Source organism: Dicentrarchus labrax, unplaced genomic scaffold (genome assembly GCF_905237075.1).
Source record: "Dicentrarchus labrax unplaced genomic scaffold, dlabrax2021, whole genome shotgun sequence".
NCBI lineage: Eukaryota > Metazoa > Chordata > Actinopteri > Moronidae > Dicentrarchus > Dicentrarchus labrax.
In genome coordinates this window covers 18,062,798-18,086,871 of record NW_026136712.1, presented here as the reverse complement: position 1 = coordinate 18,086,871, position 24,074 = coordinate 18,062,798, and the positions used below count along the sequence as shown (strand labels likewise).

The 24,074-nt window shown below is 42.2% G+C and overlaps 2 protein-coding genes across 7 annotated transcripts in view; one reads left to right on the top strand and one right to left on the bottom strand.

The window, feature by feature from the left end:
- Positions 1–18,213, bottom strand: part of sdk2b (sidekick cell adhesion molecule 2b) — a 244,451-nt gene extending 226,238 nt beyond the window's left edge. For 3 of the 6 annotated variants that reach the window (XM_051417849.1, XM_051417853.1, XM_051417855.1), the window contains exon 1: positions 17,363–18,212. In XM_051417849.1, coding sequence (XP_051273809.1) covers positions 17,363–17,501 — 139 coding nt within the window. In that variant the 5' untranslated portion in view covers positions 17,502–18,212. Of the gene's footprint in view, positions 1–17,362 lie in introns of all 6 variants that reach the window. The other 3 variants (XM_051417850.1, XM_051417854.1, XM_051417851.1) reach the window with 2 other exon arrangements.
- rpl38 (ribosomal protein L38) overlaps positions 1–24,074 on the top strand; it is a 498,028-nt gene that overhangs the window by 280,608 nt on the left and 193,346 nt on the right. The window lies entirely within an intron of this gene.

Here is a 24,074-nt window from a genome sequence, read left to right as displayed (position 1 = left end):
GCGTACAAACTAACAATTGTGAACCAATTCACTGAATTGATTCACTGTCAAAGGATATCACTGGCATTATTTGGTTTTTATTATTATCACAAATATTCTAACAAGACCAAAACCAACAGCAAATTGATCTTATGAACCAGTATTGTCCGTGTAGACAAAGCCTAATAGCTGACGCCTAGGTGCCTCAGAGTTCCATTGTCCATAAATCATTGCAGTGGGTGACATATTTCTACATTACAATTAACATGGACAGTAAGACAATCTGAAACAACTGTGACTGTGTTGTAACTGTTATCTGACTGTCTTTCTAATGTAATATAGTTCCAATTTTATGAACTATGAGAAATAAACCACACTTGCAGTTTTTATTGCAATGTAGGGATGTCACACAAACGCAACAGCATGGCTCTTTTAACTGTTTTAATAGTTTGCAGTTAGTGTATATGACACATTCATTGGTGATTTGCACATTTTAATGAGAACTGTTGATGATAATTTCAAAAATAAAGTAGTGCCAGCCTTAAGTATTGCAGAAAAGACAGCAGAGGTGAGCTTTGATGCAGCATGTGGTTTGAGACCTTTGCTCCTGCATGCTCCAGATGTTCCTGCGTCACAGAGCTCCATTATCTCAGCTACTGTGTATGACTGTGCTGCTGTGAGGCTTTGGTGCTGGAAGATCAGAGCAAAACAGAAGTGACATCAAACAGAGGGCAGCTCCCTCATGCACCGCGCTGGAGGGGAGCTTGGACGTCTTGCTCAATATGAAAGGGCTGATGGCAGGGCGGCCCAACGGCAGCACCGGGCCCCGTGCCAGAGGACGGCAAGACACGTACTGGCTACATGTACACGCATACGTGTGCACACACACAGACACAAGAGAGACACACAATCACTCAAGCAAGGATAAAAAAAAAAAGCCCACTCAGACAAAGTCTCGCACACACACAGCACAAACTATAATAATGCCATCAGAGATAGCCTAATGATATTGGAGGGCAGAGTGTGCGGGCTCCCTTTGATCTTCCCTCTTTCCCTCCTCATCCCTCAAAGCTTGTTGTAAAGAAAGAAGCCGAGCAGTGCAGAAAGAGAACAAGGAAGACCGAGAGAAAGAGTGAGGGAGGAAGAATTGCCAACCTCTATTAAAAAACAAGAAAAAGATGGATGAGGGAGAGTCGAGCCTTCAGGCAAAAAAAAATCCAACTGGTTCTTCTTGTCTGGCTCTACCTGCAGAGGAGGCTATGGACAGTTGACAGCCCACCGCTCTCACAGCTGCCCCTCAAGCCCTGGCTAAACAACAGGGCTGGATTTGGCCGGAGACGACCCACAGCCTGACAGATTGTCTCTCGGAGACAAATACAGCATGTCTGTCTGGTCTGTCAGTCCAGCCGCTAGCTGCCAGCATTAATCCCGCACCTCCCCCGTATATGCCTCCTCCCATAACAGACTGAGAGAGGTAGTTTCTGATCATGGCTGTCAATCAAATTTCAAAGCATCCTCTCCCAGTGATAACAGAGGAAAAAATGTCAGTCCGTCAAGGAGAGAATGGTGCAAAACGGAGGAGTCCCGGAAGGGCTCTGTTAGTACAACATCAAACAGCTTGTTTGTGTTTGTCAGTTGGTACATCACCGCAGTGAACCACCATATCCTTTGGCATGACGGTGTCTTCCGGCCTAGTGAGTGCGCCTGACTTTGCTGGTCGTGACGGATCTATTTTCGGGGATCTGACAAGGCTTGGTGGGTCAAAAGATCAAGGCCTATGTGTGTCTGCACCTGAGGGGGCAAGGCAGCAGCTGCAGAAGCCAAGGAATGACAGTTGTGAGGAACTATGTGACCAGGACACTGCATCTAAATCTGTGCATGGCCCTCTGAATGCACAATGAAGAAACTGTATCATTGCTCAGCAGAAAATATTCACTTTTAAGGTTTACAGATATTCTACAGCAAAATGGTATTCAATCTCTTTTGGCTGTGGGACCAAAGGCTACCAGTAGAAATGTTTGAAAATGAGCAGATAAAGAATATTTGTGCTCAGACAACAAAGACTTCTTCATTACAGCAGAGTTGTTCCTCCTGAAAAATCGTGTTAAAGCAAGCCACATACCATTTTGTTTGCGATCTAAGCCAGTAAGTAAGATGAGAAGATCAATAGCAATTTCATTTCGGTAGGTCAGGGACATGTTTAGGGTAGCTTAGTACTAAGAGTGCAAGGGGGCATAAGTTAGCCTAGCCCTTTCAGAAATGCAACAGAGGGCGTTCCGACTCCAAGACAGTTTCATTTACATGTTGCAACTCATTTATGAAGAATAAGCCAGGTTTGAAGGAACAACTAGCTCAGGCATTGCAGATATCTTTCAGGCAACACCAGCTGAGAGATGGCGTGAGACTCGTGCAGTGGAGCGATGCATTTTTCCCAAACACTGTCTCCCATCATCCCTTGCAGAACAGTCACTCTGCAGTGACAAGGAGTGGAAACAGCTAGAGCAAAAAGTAGCCAAAAAGCAACATGAACCACAGTTTATTCTGTTTTACATGAAGATTTGAATTGTTACTAAACACACAATGAAACGCTGACAAGAAACTTTAGAAGGTTACCTTTCAGGATCGAGAATTACAAATTGTTATTCTTATTTGTTTATTTGTTTTTGGGGACTGAGTAGGGAAAATGCCAGCTTATTTTTACCTATCTAAAGGTAAAACCTAAATTCACCTACCAGCATCTCTAACGCTCACACATTATATCTCAATGTTATTATTATTCAGTAACTTCCTGGAGTTTCTGCTGGTTGGCAGGGAACTCCTCCGTGTCGACATAACTCCTTGCCATTTTCTTCATGTTTCCAGTCTTTAAGGTATCTTGAGGTAACCATGTCCTGGCTTCAGCTTCATATATAACAGACAGACATGACAGTGGAAACAAATGGTAAAATGTCCATTAACAGATTTTTTTTACTTTCTGCAACTGGAAACATACCATGGACCAAATCAAGCAATTCTAGAAAATATGTGCAATGACATAATGTATGATTGTTTAATGTATATGCATGTAACAATTACTCAATAATAGTGAATGCTAAAATGTAGTGTAAAAGGTGCATTTCATTACTTATGAATTCCATACTCTTTGTTTATAAGAGGAAGAAAGTGTTATTCTTTCAGAAGTTACATAGTCTTGCATTAAGTCATACAATTATGTGCATTGGCCTATAGGTTAAAATATGATTAATTTAGTCTCATACATGCATTTAACTGAAATATTCTTCCGTTTATGTTCTTTTATATAGGACGGATTCTAAATGATTCATTCTGTTAAATATATAAAAATATCAGTGATATTTCAGAAGACAGCACCTTTTCTATGTAGGACATTTATGTAACAAACCCAACCCTCTGTGCTAGATATCAATCTTCTCATCTGTCTGTAATCTATTTATATATATATATTTCTCAAATGTCATAGTGTTCATTTAAAGCTTACAAGAACCAATCAAATGAAAAAAAAAGTGTCACACCTTGCAGCTCGAGTTACACCCTTTCAGCTTTGCCGACAACTCAAAGAAACAGCTTTTTCTGTGTTTCTCAGTTTTCTCTGCCCCTGTAAGTGTGTGCCTTTTTTTTTTTTTGGTGGTCTGTAAAGACCGCTACATCCTCACACAATCATTTCCTGGATCCCACAGGAGAAGAAAGAAACAGATGGGGAATGAAACAGTGCTGCTTGTCTGTGCTCAGTTCCACGGAGGGGAGTGTGTGCGTGTGGTGTGTGTTACACGCATGTGTGCTGGTTGTGTGTGTGACGGGGTCTTAGGCATTCAGCACTCTGCCATTGTGTGTTTGTTTGTTTTTTCAGATAGTGTTTACAAGAATAAGCCCCACGGCGTAAAATGCCATATTTCATGCAGCGTTGTATGCGTGTGCATGTGTGTGTGTGTGTGTGTGTGTGTATGAGTAACCATGAGGGACTGAGGGATGGCCAACCTGTGCGTGGGTTGTGTTGTATACTACAGCTTCTAAAAGGAATGAAAGAGGAAGTAATTGGCCATCACAAGAAGCCTTTTTTCATTGTTGCAGTCACACTGAAAAGCAACTCGTCAAGGCTTATTGGATGTATTTGACTTTCATTGACCAAAAAGGAGTGAGCACACTTCACCCTTTTTCATCTTTGTTGTACTGTACAATTACTGTATACCAGTCACTTCTCAAAAATTGCCATAAGTGATGCCCACTTATGCTAACCATTCATGGAATGCACACAGCACCCTATAGCTTGCCTTGAGTACCTGCTTAGAATATCAACTACATGACTATCCCTCCCGTTATGTTTGTTTCATGTTAATGATCCCATTATACTTTATTATAAATCCATACATCCATATATTATCACCTGTGTGTAGGTATTTTCATAAACTGCAGTTCTTGTGAAATTGGCCGGTTTTAACCTGCTATTTGATATAATTGCATTTATGAAAAACAAATCATAATGTGGATTTTTTTGCAATACGAAATACTCAGATTAAACGTATTGTGTTATTACAAACTACCTTGTCTAACAAGGACATTCATTTTAAAATGCCAAAAAATAACATCTATTGTGCTCCTGGACAATTTTTTTCTAAAGAAAGGACATTAAAAAAAGTACACATTCCCACATTACAGAATAAATGTCTGAACACACTAAAGAACATCAATAACAACAGTATTATTAACAATAACATCAGAATATCCATCTAATGTGTCTGCACCCTTTTATATACTAACTGTAGTCTCACCCATTCATTTAATTTCTAACAGCCGGTATTTGACTAGGAACACCACAGATGTATGAATGTTAAATACAACACCTACAATTTAATGACAATTATCAACAATGTATTTCAAATGTTGTGTCATGTCATGGAACCTTATCACAATCAGACTAAATTAACTACATTTTTCAGAGAGAAAACGTGTAAATTGGTCAAATTTAACTGGAAGACAAGGCGAGGGTTAGGGTATGCATGTCACATTCACCATTCATAAGACAAAAACTTATTTAAAATAGTATTTGAAGGTTTATCTAAAATTTGAATGTCTGTGGTATGAGCTTTGTACTCATAGTGTCTGCAGTGTGATGCATGCAGTATTACAAAACCTAACACTTCTGACCCACATCATGCAGAGACTAAACACACTTGTTTCAGAGATTCCAGACACTCAGAGATAGTCTTTCTGCCTCGCAATTTGAAATTGGCAGGGAAAAAAAATCTGAATATTTGAAAAAAGAAAACAACCCACAGGGGGAACTTATATAGGGTCAACCAATCATGTGTGTTCCAAGCAAATACAATCAGCCAAACAAAGAAATGCACCTTTAGAAATACAGCTACTAATACAGCTATAATAACTGTTTGACTTTGCATGTAATCATTCTGATGTATCATACAATATAAACTCAGGATGACGCACGATTGGTTGACTGTGTTAGTTCCTGCTCATCTCATCTTTCCATTAGTCACTATGTTTGCCATAACTCCACATCCCCCAGCCTTACCACCAACCCCACCACAACGGCCCCAGAAGAAACAAACACTGTCAAAACACTGACCCTGTCATTAACTCCTTCATTTAAAGATAGCCCACACACTGAGTATAAATATTTAAAAGTCCAAGCTGGGATTTACTGTGTGACCATATAAATACTGTTAGTCAGTCACTGAAGTCACTGGAGTGTTAAACTTTGTACTTATTCTACCAATGTAATCCAAACTTCCACAAAGGTAAGAATTCTTATAAAACCCTATCAATTCGCTAAGGATTCGATGACAGACAATAGTAGAATTAGTGTTTTAAGTGGGCTCATTTCACGTCGTCTCAAGCTGGGGAGGTAGGCAGGTCTGGTTGACTGTGATACACAGCAGCTCCAGAGTTCTGTCATTTTATGAGAGGTTTAAAGACTTCTGCCAGGGAGGAAAGGAAGATTTAGAGACGGTAGTGGGGCTCGCTAGCCGATCCACAAGGCTGTCCACACTTCTTTGGTCACTGGTGTATATTGTCTTCCAAAATGGCATAAAAAAGGTAGGAGCCCATTTCACCAGACAGTTGACACGTTTGAAAAACAGCCACACAAATTTAAGCTATAGTTTTGAGTAAAAGGACTCTGGCAGCTGTGCCTCCAAATCTCTCGCCCCCTTTAACTGTCACATAATGGCTGCAATGATGTACAGCATCCCTTGCCCTGTACTCAGCCGCTACCTATTGCTCTACAGTAACAATAAGCCCCCCTCTCCTTAATATGCCACTTTCCTACGAGATAAAATATGGCCGGTCTTCTTTACAAGCCCCCCACTTATTACACACAACACTTCTTCTCTGCCTGCAGGTGAAACCTTTACACTCCGTAAACACAATATACAGAACGAGAAAATGAAGGGTATGGCAAAATAAGAGATGGGGGGTGGAGGGAAAACTGCCCCCTTAAACACAGCAATTAATCAATTAGCTGGAGCGAATCAATACTCCCCGCCCAGCTTGGCAGCCTGACAGCACTCAGGTGTAATTAAAATTGTAACTATTGACAAATCAAGATGGATGGAGCACTTCCTGCCTGTTATGCTCGGCTCTGAGAGAGTGATTATCTTTGTGCGACTAATACACATCAGGGAAGGAAATGTGAAGGTGTGCATGTTTGTGTGAGCAGGCCTTGCACCCACGAATGTGTGCAAGGCGCTTGCAAGGCTACCTATGAGCGCGCTTGAGTTGAGGTCAAGCAAAAGTAACGCTGCGGGTCAAAGCCCTGTGTCCAAACATCCATCTCACTCTGTCACCTTCCATTATCAGTGGGTCATTCTCATTAAGTAGACTGTTAAGAGCGTTAAGTGACTTGGTCATGTGTGAAGTGCATCCAAGCAAATGATAATCAAGATGTTAATCTAAGAAATCTACATGTGGGTAACTGCTCAAGTGTAAAGTGTGAAGAAGAGCTACGAACGTTTGCCTCTCTCTCAGCTCGGCCAGTGTTCTTCCACCTCTCAGAGTCACAGATAAAGCAGCAATCTCAATTAGCATCAGATCTTAAGTGTAAGCAAATACCAGTGGGGAGCTGTCAGTAGTCAAGTGATAAAAGTGTCAGACACTTCAAAAAGTTTCAAATGGAGCTTTTAATTAGCTTCCAGTTAATTGGCGATGCTGCTATCACCTTCTTTCTTTTATTTCTGCATATTTCCCTCTCCGTGTGTCACTTATGTCACATGAGAAGATGTTTTTGAAGTACATCTGCTGACAAAAAAGATAATTTGAATAGTGCTTGGTGTTTACATGGTGTTTGGCAGGAGTCAAAAGGAACTCTTCAAAAGCAATATCATAGGCGTCCATGATCAATGTGAAAATACCAGCTGAGAACATTCTTTTTTCAGAGATGTGAGACGTGTTCTATTGAGGTCCAATGCCTTAAATCTCTTGAGACTGCCCCTTGAGCGTCAAACAAGGACACACAAAAAAAGAAAATAACATGTTTCATAAATTTAAATGAGAACAGCTTTCAAAGCAGCACCGGGGAGCAGTCCTTTATTGTATTGTTAAAAGAGGAGGAAATATTGGCCTCACACAGTTGATGCACTAAAAAGACATCTCATTATTACATTCTCCCGTTTGTAGTCCTCAATCAGTACAAAGTTCATTCTTTGGCTAATTACACAAAGACACAGAATATCTAACAACTGCAGAGAAAGAGATGTATCATTTAGTATCCTTCTTTAAAAGCTCCAGAAAAGGAAGCCAGTAATTGCCAGTCATATGAAAAATTCAAACAGTGCCTCATGTGCTGTCTACTCTACTGACAAGTGCAAAAAAGGGGCTGGGAAATTGAGAGATCCACCTAGAATTCTCCTCACAGAATTCAACATATTGGACTCGGGTGCCCAGTCTATTCCATAACACTCCAGTTCCAACTTAACTGTCATACTGCATTTAATTTAATGTTGCGTGTGTCTCCACTTCCACTATAATCCTCCTGGACTTTGTTTCTCTCCATATTCAGTCTATCTGTAGTTTATCTGGTGAGTATGATCACTAGCATTTGAAGAAATTCCATTGTCAATGTCTTAACAGAGTCCGACAAATGGTGCGACTAAAAGCACAGTACAGACACAGTACAATTTGCCTGTCCTAGACATTTCTTGAGTTCTGAGATTTAAAAAAATACAAGATGGAATCTGTGCTCATGCCCATCATGATGGAGTTTCTAGTTTCAAGCGGTTACACGATGCGCCTTGACCTTATTGTAAGCTGTTTGATTTTACTGTAGCTGAGCACCAGGATGTATCTGAAGTTGGAACACCTGAGACAAATCTGACAGGTGAAGAGTAGTCTCCAAGGGGAGTGCAACAGGAAACCTGGGGCAGGGGAGGAGGCAGGCAATGGCTCACACACAGTGACTTTATTGGGAGTCGGTCACGCATTTTCATTGAATATTGCATATATTCACTGCAGTATAATTCTAGGATTCCTGATTCATGATCACAAATGCATCACAGACACCATGCTTTGAACACGTTTTGTCATCAAATGCAGTCAATTGATAAAGAGAGTGTGTAAACAAGAAGACTGGCAGATAAAAGATTTAGGATGCTGAGGTGTAAAGGATTTCAACAAACATCACATTTGATGTGACTGCCTTACCTGGGGGGATTAGAGAGAGAGCCTCCTGTATCAAAATGTTAAGGCGGCGCCATGCATAAATATATTCAAATGTCATTAGACGATTGAATCTAAAACATAGCCTCCGAAAATAGAAAGCCCATTCAAACGCAAATGAATAAACATACTCATTCCTTCTATAATGTGTGAGTAATAACTCATAACAGCAAGGTTATCCTCCGACTGCATCTGGATGCTGGAAGCAGAAAAAGTCTCATGTTCGAATAGTTCTCTTCATTTTGTGTTATTATTATGTAAAGCATAAAAATGTGTTCTCTCATCAAATCAAAGCATCCCACAAATCAAAGTTAAGGCAATTACAATCTTATTCCACCCTTTCAAATGGCAACAGCTGTTTCCCTTGGTCAAAATTGCAGCGTAATTGCACACGGTAGCATATGGTTATGGCTGATTAATCCAACTGGGGGTGAAGGCCCCATTATTCCTGCATGGGATGGGTAAATAGGCAGCGGATCCAAGTGCTGGATATATGGGTAATGGGATGGCGAAAAAGGGAATGGGCCTTTGATGAGATGTCTGTTAAAGATGGCGTGATTGTCAGAATCGATCAGGGCCTCTACTATCCCTATCTAAGCCATTAAATTGATTTGCTTGTCATCCGGCTTCTTCAAGAGAGAATCATGCCAATGGTACCAAACTATGCAGAACAGAGGAGCAGTTTAGACTGAATCCATTTTAACTCACCAAATATATGGCTCTGGGAATTTTCAATTTAATGCCCCCTCGTGAACTCCATGAACTAGAGTTGCAGGTTTTTTTTCCCCCATCTTTTTGTTCATCCAGCACTGCACTGCAGATTGTTTTAGCCCTAGGGGAGCCCGGTGCGAAGCAGCATGTCATGACGTGACGATAGCTAAAGGACTGCCTATGGGCATGGACTGGCCACTTATACACAGACTCACACCCACAAGCACACACCCACTTATATATGCATACAAATTCACAGTTCACCTGCAGACTCACAGACTCACACAAAACACCTCCCCTGGGGAACAGCAATTACAGGGTTCAGAGGTGGTTTCCCAAGCCCCCAGCCAATCTGATTGCATTTTTATTATAAACACACAAGAATCCGCATGAGTGACTCAGGTTTGGGGGCCTCCTGAAGCTAGTGTCACTCTACGGTCCAGGCTCATTTCCATCTAGCCAGACGAGGAATGATGCTAGTAAACAAGCCTTGACTCTGGCTCCCCCCTGCCTGTCGCCGCATGCATAATGGCCCTCTTAAAGAGCGAGGGAAAAGTTCAAGTCCATAATCACAGCCGTACCTCTGGCTTATTATTTTTTAGAGGTCATTTTGGAGCCCACTCTGAAGGACGTGTGCAGTAGCAGATCTCACTCACTACTAAGCACTGTGCAGCTGAATCTGATGTGTGGTATAAAAGTGCAGAAGGCCTCCAGGTGCTAATTTGGGAGTGCAGAACCGTGGGTTGGCTTGGCTCAGCAGATATGGAAACACAGGATACGCTTTCACCACAGTAATATTAAAACAAGCTGGAATGCCCTACTGTAAATCCTTCATCCATTCTTAGCACTAAACCTTGTTCAGGCCTAAGCTTTATTGTTGTGACACACACATACCGTAATAGATCAAAAGCAGAAGCAGCATCTAAAGAAAAACCAAGTACAATACACATGTAAGCTATCACTGTCCTCCTTACTGTTCATCAAAGGATAAATACTACCACCTGTAAGTAAAGGTGCACAAACATACAAGCTTAGCCTTTACAAACACAAATGTAAGAGCTCCTGTACATGAAAACATGCACTCACAAACACATGCCACGGATAGAGCAATAATTCCTCAGCAAGTAATGCAGCTATCCCAAGTGCACAGCAGAATGATCAAAGGAGCTGTTCAAGACAATGTCAGAGAAAAGGACAATCAACAGTATTTCAGAGTTCTAATTAGGATATATAGCTGAATAATGATAACCAGCCTGTCACTAATAAAACCAAAAGGGAGACAATTGGTCCCTCTGTTTTTATTTAGAAGAACTCCAGGTCATTTAACATTGACCCATGTCCATCTGGGTGTATAGTGAGAATTCCCAGCTGGCCTGGGTGGCCTCTTTTCCCAGTGTGCACAGTACAGAACCCACATTAATAGCCATGCAAAGACAAATAGGACAGCCCTGGCGAACACTAACCAGACTCCTTTGTGCCATGTTCCAGACAGCGGGCAAGATGGCAGGAGCTTAAAAAGAAACTATTTGTGAATAAGGCTGCTACATCTTCGCTTCAGCCCAACATTACTTGTTCTGATCAAACTGTCTGAGCTGCACAGCGCTTAGACAAGAGAAAAAAACTGTACAATCCTAAATCGTTTTCTTTTCAATCCAATAGTCGTTTTTTTTGGAGTTACATAACTGGGGTTTCAAAGAGCAGGACTGGTTGAAATTTTAGGATTAAAGTTCTTAGAATGTACTCCATGAGATGAGAGAGAAAAATGAAAAGTGGCTGGCATGCCAATGAGGGAATTTGAGGCAAATGTGGTTACTGAACAGATAGCTGTGAAATGGCATTGATAATGCTGTACCATTGTCCCCTAGAAGCACCCTCTGAGGAGCGAGGTGTAGCTGGAGGCACCGTTTTTATGTCATCTTACCCAAGTTAGGCTGACCTTATCTTTGCCTGCTGCATCAAAGTATTTAAGAGTAGGATTTTTGAATTTTAGAGCCACAAAATCCAAAGTCCTTCCAAGATGCATGCATGTCCTCGAAGTGTTCGAGTGAGTTAGAGGGAATGTTTTTAAAACCTTTTATGCTTGTCTGTATTGATACCGAGGTGTTATTTTCTTTCGAGTTTGTGTAGGTCTTGAGTCATACAGCTGCAAGGACATAATCAGTCGATCAGTGCTGAAGACATCTTAGCGTGTGCTGCGCCCAGTGGGTGTTCAAACCAAAATCAGCCCAGCATTAAAACAGTGCAGAGGGGGGGCATGTTGGGGCATGTTGCTTACTGTGAGGTGAGATGTCTGGTTTGAGTAACAGATCCATAAAGGTGAAGATTTGCACATACTTGATTGGCCGCCGCACCGTCTTGCCAGATGACGCCTCACTTTTTTTTTTTTTTTTTTTATAGACCAGACTCCAGACTTCAAATGAATAAGAAGGAAGCGTCTTACACACTGAGCTAAAGTCACTCTGACCGCGACCTTACTCTCGTGCTCTGGCACCAGGTTCAGAGCCATGAGTCTTTCTGCCTACACCACTCATTTAAGAGGTATCAGAGGTAATTTTGTGTGTTTGCCTGCTCGCAATGAGTGCAAAACCAGGTAGCTTTAGTTACAGCAGAATCTGGCATTCTAGCAACGTGCCTTTTTCATACCTTAAATATGGGGGATTATCCAGTATATTCAGACAGCTTGGATAATTCCAAGCAGCATACTTAATGCAGGAAAATCAGACCAAGTTTGGGAGGATGTTGCAGCGTAGATTAAACCTTGATAAAGCTCGAGACAAAGATGCTTGACACATATTCACTCATCTCTATACTTCCCTCCCTTCCCTCCTCACACATTTACATGGCTGCACAAAATCTTCACACAGTGAAAATGAGGACACAGCGAGCGGGCCCAGACAGAAGTGGTTGAAGCTCCAAAGATGCAATGATGACACTTTCTTGTCACATATATTCATATAAATAATGGACAAAAGAGTCTTTTATGCAAATAAAAATGACGCTGCTATCCATGCACAGTAATGCACATAAGTTCTTTTCTGGGGGGTTTTTGGGAGGTATTTCAACAAAGCTGTCAGAATAATAATGGAATTTAACTATAGTAATATCAAGCAGAGAGTATTGACGATTATGAGTACACATTCCTATTACTGTGCTGTGGGAGGCAGGTCTGTATATCCAGGAAAGGGAGTGTAAATAGAATTGATTTTATGGCCATCAGTAGGGGAAAAGTTCACTGACTGGGTCTTTCACATTCATTCAAATCATCCCGAGACTTTTCCTTCGGCCAGAGCCATACTAAATAGAGAATATACACTGATCAGCTATACCATTATGACCACTGACTGAACACTGATTATCTCGTTATCATGGCACCTGTCAGTGGGTGGGATATACGGTATTAGGCAACAAGTGAACATTTTGTCCTCAAAGTTGATGTGTTAGAAGCAGGAAAAATGGGCAGAGTGAGGATTTGAGCGACTTTGACAAGGGCCAAATTGTGATGGCTAGACGACTGGGTCAGAGCATCTCCAAAAGTGCAGCTCTTGTGGGGTCTGCAGTGGTCAGGACCTATCAAATGTGGTCCATGGAAGGAAAAGTAGTGAACCGGAGTCATGGGCGGTCAAGGCTCACTGATGCACATGGGTAGCGAAGGCTGGCCCGTGTGGTCCGATCCAACAAACAAGCTACTGTAGCTCAAACTGCTGAAAAAGTTAATGCTGGTTCTGATAGAAAGGTGTCAGAACACACAGCGTATCGCAGTTGCAGGGCTGCATAACATTATGACCATCAGGGTGCCAAGGTGGTCATAATGTTATGGCTGATTGGTGTATAATAGCACTGTGTTTAAGAGGATATATAGTTATGTGTTCGTATACAGTATTTGTGCATTTGTGTCACCATTCTCCTCCCCTTCCTTCTGTTTCTCATCTCAGCCATATAAAGATGCCCTTGTCAAGTGACAAGTGAAAATTTAAGTAAGTAAGTTTAGTTAAGTGTTTAAATATGTAAGCCATTAGCACGTTCTAGATTTATTTAGTCCCACTTAGAAACACTCTTAACCTCTTCCATTGACTGGTATTGAGAAACAGGGCCCAGATCAATAAATACAACCCCACTCGCAAGAACTCTGGAAGTGCTTTCTATAGAGGAAAAACAAAAGGTCTTTCTGTTACGCCTCTTTCTTGGACTTTCCACTACCAGAGACCTTGGGTGGGAAGTTTTGTTTTATTGAACATAGCACAGTGAAACTCTAGACATCCCTCGGAGAAATCTATCACTGGACTTTGACCATGAGTTTTCTAGCAAGCTCTGAATACTAAAAGCGATATGTTGTGACCTTTTGCCGAGCGGTGGCCGCAGGGATCTGGGACAGCCTCGCTTTTTTATCTTTTTTTTGCAAATCATTTCACAGGGCACAGCTGCTACAAGGAAACAGAGATCCCCAGTCTGTCAATTAAGATGTGCGACAAATCAGGGCATTTGTAGTCTGGAGACATGCTCTCAACCCCACTGTCCCCACGTATCACTCACACTACAATCTCAATCAGTTCTTTTTCTATTACCCACCTCACTTCAGTTTTGGCCAAATCCATCACGTCAGTTTCAAATAATCCTAAAAAAAACACTTGTGCCTGCTGCCTAATAAAAGAGTGACTCATATCAAGGATCAAAGGTGGCTTTGATCAATAATCTCGATTTGTGCTTTAGACATCTGCTGTCTGTGTTATACCACATAGGGAATGAGATTGGCTTCTCAAGGTCTCAAGTACACACAAATACAAGATGCCTACACATACGCGAACACAACATCTTGATGGCGCAAGTGTCTGACCATTTAGTGGAGAAGAGGAGACATGTCAAGGAAAAAAAGACGAAGGCACTGGAATGACAACAATCTGAGGACACCACATGCAGCTGCAGCTTCTACCTCTTCATCTGAAAGCCATTGACTAGGTCACTAAAACATTTCCACTGCACGTCTATGATTATGTGCCCTATTTTGTTGCCTGTGATAAGAATGCGTTCAATTTTACTTCCTTCTGAAGCAGTCAAGAGGTGCTCCCAAACTGCACGCATTTCATTCCCGGCCATACAATTCCAATCCAATCTTGTAACAGATTTAAAATGGAGATGACATCCTTGACTTCTATTACTGTGTCAAGGTCCATGTCGAATACAGTAAGATAAAAACATTCTAAACATGTGCATCCTCGCCAGACAAAAGCATGAAATAGCAGAGTACTCTGCCAGAGTGTCCCGGCAGCCCCCCCACACTCTGTCATAACCATCCTCATGGATGTTAATCTGAGTGCCACGCCTCTGACAGAATGAAGTCCTCAGCTCCCTCTAAAGCTCCTAAAGTCGCACTGTAGCCAGTCAGGCTAATCTGCAGACGTTGAGTGATGCAGAAGTATGTATGCCAAACATGACATTCCAATAGAGTCCTCCCCCGCTGCTCCGAGCTCCAAAATAGACGTGTTGGAAATGACAAAACCAGCAGGCGAGCCCAGCATTGTCTCGGCATGACCTCAGTAAATGAATGGAAGTGAACAGTGGGACAGACCAGACAGCTCCTATAACTGTCACTTTGAACAAAATATCCAGGGTGAGTTAGGAAGATGGCCTCTTTGTTTTTTTCGCACGCTTAAAGCAAGAACCAAGAGTGTGCTTATGTGTCAGCTACCAAAAATAGGGTGTTTAAGTGTTACAGGGCCTTCCTTTGAAATGCAGAATGCTTCATCATTTTGGATGAGAACATCAAAACAATTGACAGACCAGGTGTACATGTTCTAGAAGTCAGGTACTAAAGTATATTTACTGACACTGATATGTTTCTTTTTCCCGCTGCGCGGAATGATGATGAATGACAATACACAAAATACAAGAACTGATCATCATCCCTCTCCGCTCAGCAAGCCTTAAAGCAAGACGTCAAAGCACTTTGGTCTGATGAAGGCCGTTCTCCTGTCATTAAAAAGCCGTTTCAGTGGACTGGTCATTAAAATGTGGCAAGCAGTGGCTGACATGTCCATCCAGAGGCATGCAACTCACGTCATCATGTTCTTTAATCATCGCACGGAAAGAGAGCAGCCCACACTGGGGTCACTTTCAATGAGCTACTCTCTGAACGGTCTGAAGAGAGTCCAATTAAATCCTACATTTTTTGACCCAGGAGCGACGTAATGAAATCTGATGGCCACTGCTGGATGGACTGAGCGAGGAAGAGAGTGAGAGTGATTGGCAGTCTTCATCCCCAATGTCCACACACACATACACATGCCTGCATATTGCTTTATGCACCCATGCACATCCTAAAAATAAATAGGCAAGGCCCTCTGCCCAGGCCACTGCTGTAAATAATGTGTACTTATTTAACTTGCTCGATTAAATGCACGTTAAAAGGGAAAAAAGAGAGGACTGGGGACATGGATTCAGAATCAGATACAGACAGCAGGGAGAGATACAGTTATATAGAGAGTGGAAGCAACAATGTCAGGATTCTTAATCCCTAGGACACAGGAGTTATCAATCTCCTGTAAATGTCAGGCACTAGGATATGCCCTCATGAATGATGGATATCTGCCTTGTTTGTTTTTTTCATCTTCTCTACATTGTATTATTGAGTGTGCGCCACCGAAGGCTTAGAGTCTATCTAGAGAGGTAATACTCCCTCCTTACAGTGGCAGCAATACCTGAATCCCAATTACTCTCCACTTGGGTAAGTTGCAGCAAAGGAAAGCAAGGGTGCTTCTTTTTTTTTGGAGCCCCCCTCAAGGACGCATGGTGCTAACTACAGACCCCACTCTGCACTAAAGGCAGAAATATTCAAATCAAAGTGAAAGTTGTGTCTCTTTTATCAGAATATGTTTTTCAGCATGTGCTCTTCTTCCAGAGCAACTGGCTTTTTCTCTTACCAGCTGCCATTAATGACAACATCGTTTTGAAGTCCACTATACAAATATCATATAAAACTAACACCCTACAGGGATATAATAGTTGGGTAAAAATAAAAAGGAAGATGGCCTGAGGTTACATAGACTCTCAGCTGGGCACCAGAGACACCCTCAAAGTCTCCACAGAAATATTACAGGGATCTTATGGGATCATTGCGCTGAGAATCTGAGTCTACTCCAGCTCCTGTAACTACTCCTGAAAAAGGAAAGCAGAAAAGGAAAGAAGAAAAAAAAAAAGAAAAAAGAAAAAACAGCACACCATTGCCCATTCCAGTCCCTGCATGCAAACTGCCACACTTGGCTGTATAGCCGCCTCGGTGCTCATGGGGGAAGCGCGCTGCATAATTCTCAAAGAACCAATTAATTCCCAACATTTAATGCTCTACGCGCTCGCATTAATTGCTGCATATCAATATGTATCTGTTTATTTGGAGCGCTTGTTTGCAGCCCAGAGTTTAATTTCCATGGGAGAGGGGATGATTAATAACAGCTGGGCTTCTAATGACATATTTATTGCAGACGGTATATGTTTGAACTGGGAGAAGAAGGGTAAAAAAAATGATTCACAGTTTTTAAATATTATTACAAGAAAATACTAGGTCTTCATAATTAATCACATTAAAAACCAGAGCAGGCAGCTCAGGCAGCATCAGAACTTAATGAAGCTCAGGTTTTAGGTGAAGTTTGGGGGCTATGGGGAACACGTGAAAAAGTGTCACTGAAATGTTTAATCAAGGATATAGAGGCAGCGAGGGATGTGTGAGTGTGTCACAAGTCTGCAATTAAGAGTGTGTGTGAGTGTGTGTGTGTGTGTGTGTGTGTGTGTGTGTGTGTGTGTGTGTGTCACAGTGATGTGTAGCCTAATGAGAAAATTACAGGGTACGTGGAAAAAGGCAAAGAATAATGAACACATCACAGATCCGAAACCAGCAGAATGGAAACGCTACCAAACATAGCGGGGGGGAAGGGGGGGCATAAACGCTAATGGGTCTGTGTGATGACTAATCGGCACCGTGCCCCAGTGTCCCTCTTACCTTGAGCTCGTGTGGAGTGGATGAGTAAGGAAAAAAATAAAATCCATGTGGCGCGCCACATCGATCTGCTCCAGGAGTCCTCAAGCATGGTCCCAAACCGGGCAGACTGGACAACAAGTGCCCGGTGAGCTGGAGGCATGCAACTGTGTCCGAGTCCCCCGGTGTGGTTCTTCTGTTGTCCGCCTTTGCCTGCTGTGTCTGAGAACCTGCGGCCACTCGAGCCGGGCAGAGCGCACCGATCTGGGAGCGCAAAAACCTGAGCCGCCGCCGCTGCAGCCTGCCGCGACCGGAGAGATTCGGTCAGAACAGAGACTGTATTTGTTTTACAGTTCAAATTTGCACCAGTTCCACAGACCCCTTGTAGGATAGTGCACTGTTTTCCTCTGAGTGCCGAAGCGGTCTTATTTGGTTTCTTTGAAGTATTGGATGCAACTGAAGTCAGATGAATCCAGGTTAAATCCAAATACAGTCCATTTCCCGCTGCACCTGTAAGAAGGCAAGCTGGTCCTCATACTTTTTCATCGATACTTCTTCTTGCGTCCTGGAGATGCTGTTTTCTTCTTTTCCTGCCTCTTACTTTAAACTTCACCCTCGCTGTCCGCAAGGAACCGAGTGGTTACAGTTCTTCCAAAAGCAGCGGACAGACAGCGCACTGTCAAGGTCGGCGATTCAGTTTGACAGGAGCGCTGAGAAGAAGTTGAGCAGCTCGGAGAGCAGAGAATGAGGGGGGGGGGGGGGGGGAAACTTGCACGTAGTCACACTGTCATGCTCGGAGCCTGCCGTGGAGGAGAGCCCGGCTGCCGGTGTGCGTCGGATGAGGACGAGTCCCGGGTTCTTTATGAGGAAACGTTAGGATCTGATGTGCTGGCATCGCAGCGCAGGTCGCCACCATGCGGCCAGGCGCAGACACGCACTCCACGTTACAATACAGCCGAGCAAAAGGATTTTCAGGAGGGGCTTTTATTGCTTTCAACACCACAAAAAGGTGGAATGAATATAGTCCTTTGTTGAAATGATTTAAGGAACACGTGCTTTGCTTGTGTTGCCAGGGTTTGGAGTGGAGACGTGCTTAGGGCGCCTGAGGAGAAATCATTGTAATATTTCTGTGGGGATTTATAATGTGTCTGAGTTTATTGACCTTCTAGTATTTTTTTTTATCCCCCACTGCATCATTATAGGGATTTATATTTTGGCAGCATTTTAGTACTTTCAGGGTGTGTAGCACCCTTCTAAGCATGGTTGTATTGTTCTTTCCTTTTGGCTGTGGAATGTAATTCCCCACGCTGTTTGAGGTGCATGACATGAATAGAAAAAGACACAAATGGCTGTGCTAAGTCTTTGCACAGCACGGACTGAAACTGCTGCATGTTATCTTGTCTGTGCTCTGCCTGCGTAGGAGAAAGAAGGAGAACAAGGAGAAGGAGAGGGTGAGAAATGAGTGAGTGGAGGACAGAAGGAGAGGGAGAGAGAGGAGGGGTTGATAGAGAGTGACTGAGCAAATGCTGTTTCCAAAATGACAGTATCAGTAAAGTAGAGGCCGAGGGAGAGAATGAGAGAGCATGACAGAGCAAATGTTCCTGTCTTGGAAATGACAGTGCCTTGCCAGGAGAAAACAGGAGTGCTTAATGTTTGTAATGTTTTTGCAAAATGGCGAGTCCCATCTAAGCCACCACAGGGCAGCAAGGAAATAATGCACCATGGTAATGGCTTCTGTTGTTTCTCAGCATGATTTCCAGGCCCCTGTGTGCTTTCTCCCTCTTATCCAAAAAATATGATACCTTGCACAAAAGTTAATAGTAAGAGAGTTAAGATCAGGAAAACCAGGACAGAGTGCTTCCTTGGCCACCCCCAGGGCTGCTCAGGGACCCAACTATGATTTTTCAAAGTACTTACTGTGACTGAACTCAGCAAGAGGGTAATTTAGAAAATCCCTGGACACAGTATTTTGAACCACAGCTTTTTTTTCACACAAGTGGCAAAGCCGTTTGTGTGTGTTTTTTTCCACTCTCTTTCCCTGCAAATGCCAGTGCCGCCAGGTGTTAGCCCTTGGTGTTGTTGAGCAATGGCTAGCTGTGATCACAGGTGCTAAAGCAGCTTACTGCAAGCTGTATTCACTTCAGTCTAAGGCACTCTTTTTATCTGGCCCTAGAATTAACCACACAACTGGTAATGATGATTCAGAGTTATCCGCAGCACACTGCAATTATTCCAGGTTATTCTGACACTTGCCCTGGGCATCCATATTTAACACTTTAAACCAGACCATCGGATGCCATTTTTGGCACAGCCGACAAGATGGAAAGGAGGGCAAAGGAATTGGAAGTAATTGGAGAAAATACTCGTACTTTCCCCTGAACGGCCAGTGAGTTTTCTCTCACTAATTTAAAGCAACAAGTACTTTATTTTGCTGTCCATCTTCAAATACACAGGTTTAGATTTCAAATGCTTTTTCCTATTGGTCCCTGCAGCCATTGGTTACCATTAATTTCTGTATGAAATGAAAATCAGCACCTGCAGACATGCAAGTCTAAAGAGACATTTTTTATACCAGAAAGAGTGAAAATCGGTCTGGATTGTTAGAAATGTAGATATGAAAGATATTTGTTGAATGATTAGCTTTGATTTAAAGTACAAAATTTGGAGTGAATTGGCTAAAACCTGCAAAAAATGTGAGATATTTATACGTGCTGCCATTACCACTGCACTGCCTCTGAATACAGCTCTATTCTATTTCCAACAAAAACCCTTGTCTACACCCTCTCACCCAAACAGCGAGATTTTCATTCAGACGCTTCTTACAGACTGAATCTTCAACCATGAAGTGTTGCAATGTCAATAAAATTCTGCACCCATTTCATTTCTATCAAAGTAAAAGGGGCAGTCAGAGGTAAAACTCAGCCTTCATCTTCTGAGGTCTGCAGGAGAGAAAAAGAGAGGAAGACAGGCGAGGAGGAGAGGCATCTTTGAACAACAAAGGGCATCAGTGTTTGAAATCATTGGAGATACTCTCAGACCAAAGCCCCAATCAACAGTTCGGATACTCACCTCGGTCAAGATTTTACCTGAGATAAGGTAAGATCACAAATACACACCAAGACACATATCCACACATAACATGCCAATAGTTGCAAAAGCAAAACAGTATCAGAGAAATGGTCTGTTGGCTGCGCAGATTGAAAGATAGAGGTCAGAACTCCAAGACGAAGAAAGACCTCAGGGAAGACTCTTGAGTGTTTCAGAGAGATCTGTGAAGTTCACCTGCTCCACACACACACACACACACACACACCCATCACATCTTGAGGGTAACAGTGGATGCATTAACCTCCCATGAGATTTGTCTACGAGGCATAATCTGCCTGAAAAAGACAAACTAGGACAGACGAACACACAGGTCATTAGATGAAAGGCTCACTACTATTTATCAAACATTTCTCACACCATTAACATTTCTCTGTCAATTAGAGCCCATTTAAGGAGAAGCATCAAAGGAACGGGGATCTTCTTAACCAAAATGAATGCTCCATCCTCTCTTCCACCACTCTGACCAATCTCACTGGAGGTTTAATGAATCGGAACGAGCAGGGGATAATGGGAATGGGAGCTTGGTGGGAGGCCGATGGGGTGATGAGCGTTGCTTATTACCTCCAAGGCCAATTACAATAAAGATCTGTCATAGTCTCCCTCTGATAGAGAAAGAGTCATGGTCTCCCATGGGGCTTCGCTGACCATCTGAGCAACCCCAGTCAACACAAACACTCTGAACTGAACAGAGCCTCATTTAGAAGGATATTTGCGCAGCATTGTTCATTCACAAGTTTAGGTCAGTTCACTTCTCTGAGCTTATAAGAGCATTAGTATGAGCAGGGTTAGTTGAGAGAGACTTACTGTACCTCCTTCTCCTTTCCTTTAGTTTTTAAGCTTTGGATAGTGAATATATATATATACTGTATATATAATTGTATTTCTACATACATAATGAATTATAGGGTAAAACTAGACATACATGTATCCAGGTTCCACAGTCACAACCTTCCAGACTAACTCAGTGGTTTTTCATAGGGTATGTGTTGGATAGACAAAAGCTATGCATTTGTTATTGCCTTTCACATGAACTAACATTATGTTAAATATTAGATAAAAGCATACTATACATACAGTGCTTATTACTCAGATGCATATTATGCACATGCAGCTCACAAGGAGGGCCAGTGGGGGTTCCAGCAATTGTATCTGGGGGCCACTGCTTCCTTTGGAGGCACCCCTGGACTAATTACCATGGCAGGGTCATAGAATAATGACACCCTGGGCTCGACATGCTCAGCAACTAAACTGGACACCCTTGAAGAATATTTTCTTTGGTACAGCACCTCCAACGGCATAGTGCTTCACTGTCACATTCACAGCAGGGAGGCTAAATTGGATTGTATTTTTAAAAAAAACTAATAATAATAATTTAAAAAACCTGATGGACAGTCTAATTTATGTAAGGATCTTTAATCGTAGGCATTTTGGCAGATGGAGATGAGTAAAAGAAAAATCCAATAGTATTCATCAAAGAGAGAGAGATCAGTCAAAAAGCAGAGAGGAAAGAGGAGCAGAACTGTTTGTGTAAATGAGACAGATGGTCAAAATAGAAAAGAAATATGTTGAGCGGAACTGCGCCAACCTTGGCAACGGGAGGCGTATGATGTAGAAAGAAAGGTAAAGAGGGTAGGTGTAGGAGTTAGGAAAGAAAGAGGAAAAAAGAAAGATGTTTTAGGGAGTAACATGGTTTGAGATACAGACACAAGAAATGGGGGAAGCACACTAACAACACATCAATCTGCTTGTTTTTTCTGCTTTACCACTGAATCCATTTTACTACTCTGCAACAAATAATCCACTTGCCCCGCTCTACACACTAGTACGCTAAAAATGCTCAAATGTTTTTTATGAAGCTGAGTGCATGGATATGATCATGTAGCACCTGAGCAGTGATTGCACCTGACTGCATCACCCTCTGATTCACATATGCACCTCGCTCCCTTTCTCACACATTCAAGAGACTGCAAAATAAATCATGAAGCTCGGAGCAACAGCAGTACTTAAAGGGTTGGTTCACCCAAATTCCCCCAAAAATATATTTGCACCTCTGAGTGGCCATGAAGATAGTTTTGGTTTTATTTAATAATTCTGCTGCTACACCAATACAATGGAGGTGAATAGAAGTTTTTGGGGGGTTGTTCACAGCATTGAGATCAAAATCCCATGAAACAACAAGAGATGTTGCTGTTGACTTTTTAAATGCTTTTCTGGCTGTCAGTGCTTTCATAACGTCTCTGACACCTTCTGCTTGATACCCCAAAAAGTCAGTGTGGATCAACAGGAAGATCCAGCATCAAATGAAGAAATCAGAATCAGACCAGAAGAATCACTTTTATTGGCCAGGTATGTGCCAAAAATGAATACATTGCCAGAGTTTACACATCTGGTCCCTGATCTTTGGACAGATTGAGGTTTTAACCTTAGTCAATCTACTGAATTAGTGACAACCTTGAACCCTTCCACCAAATATCTGGAAGTTAGTTTTCAACTGTGTTATCTTTTATTAGTAGTGGTTTTTTTCGTGTTTCTTGTCCATGAGAACAATTGCATTTTTAATACAATTACTGCAGAAAAACTGCTAAAATATAGCATGTACACAATGTATATGCAGGATATAGTACTGTGAGAGGCTCATTCAGCTTTTCAGGGTCAACAATACATTTCTCTATGAGGTCTAAATTACAGGTACTGTATGCTGACTTCACTATGAGCCTTTAAATCAGTAAACCTGGCTGAATAATGCCGAATAATTGTACTGAATTGGCGCATTAGAAATATACTGTACTGTATAAACTGTAATATATCTTCTAGTGCCACACAATACAATATTTGAAAATCTGCCTGCCTTGACACTGGCTAAAGGCTAGAAATTAGGCTATTAGTATTATATTTTAGATGAATTCAAAAACCAAGAAATTAGCAGATTATCCGGCCAGTGTGTCAAATGGTGTGGAAGCATGTTTAACGTACACAGGAACATGCACAGATGCACACACATGCACCACACAGTCGTGTACAGAAAAACACAGCCGTGACTGCGACTGACAGATTACCTGGGCCACAGAGGTGCAGCCACCATATAGCTATACTGTCATCACTGGCTGAGGAAAATGAATATAAAGTCACGTCGAAGCTGGAATAGAGCATCATTCTTTTAGTCCTGATTGAATTCTGGGCTATAAGCCCATCTGACGCTTCCAAAGTGTCACTCTGTGTGGCCCAGACATTCTGCCTGAACCCTGCTCTGTTGAAAAGATGCCAAACAGTCAGTAGTGGATCTGCTGTAACCCTTAATTGCAAGCAATTTGAGCTCTGTCGTTACTCTACTATATTAACACGTGAACACATATTAGAATCAGAATTAAAAATACTGTATTGATGGGGGGGGGGGTATACACTACATATACACCTATGCATCTACAAATGGAAATAAGGTTATGTGCACCAGAAGTAACATATTGTAAATAAATAAGCACTCGGATGCACTCGGCCTCCATTGGGTTCATTTCTTTGGGGCACACTGGATTAAACATCAGTCAATGCAGAGCTGTAATTGGTGCAAACGTAAAACCTTTGAAACCTATATCAGATGGAGCATTGATGTTCCTCCACCCACTGATATGCG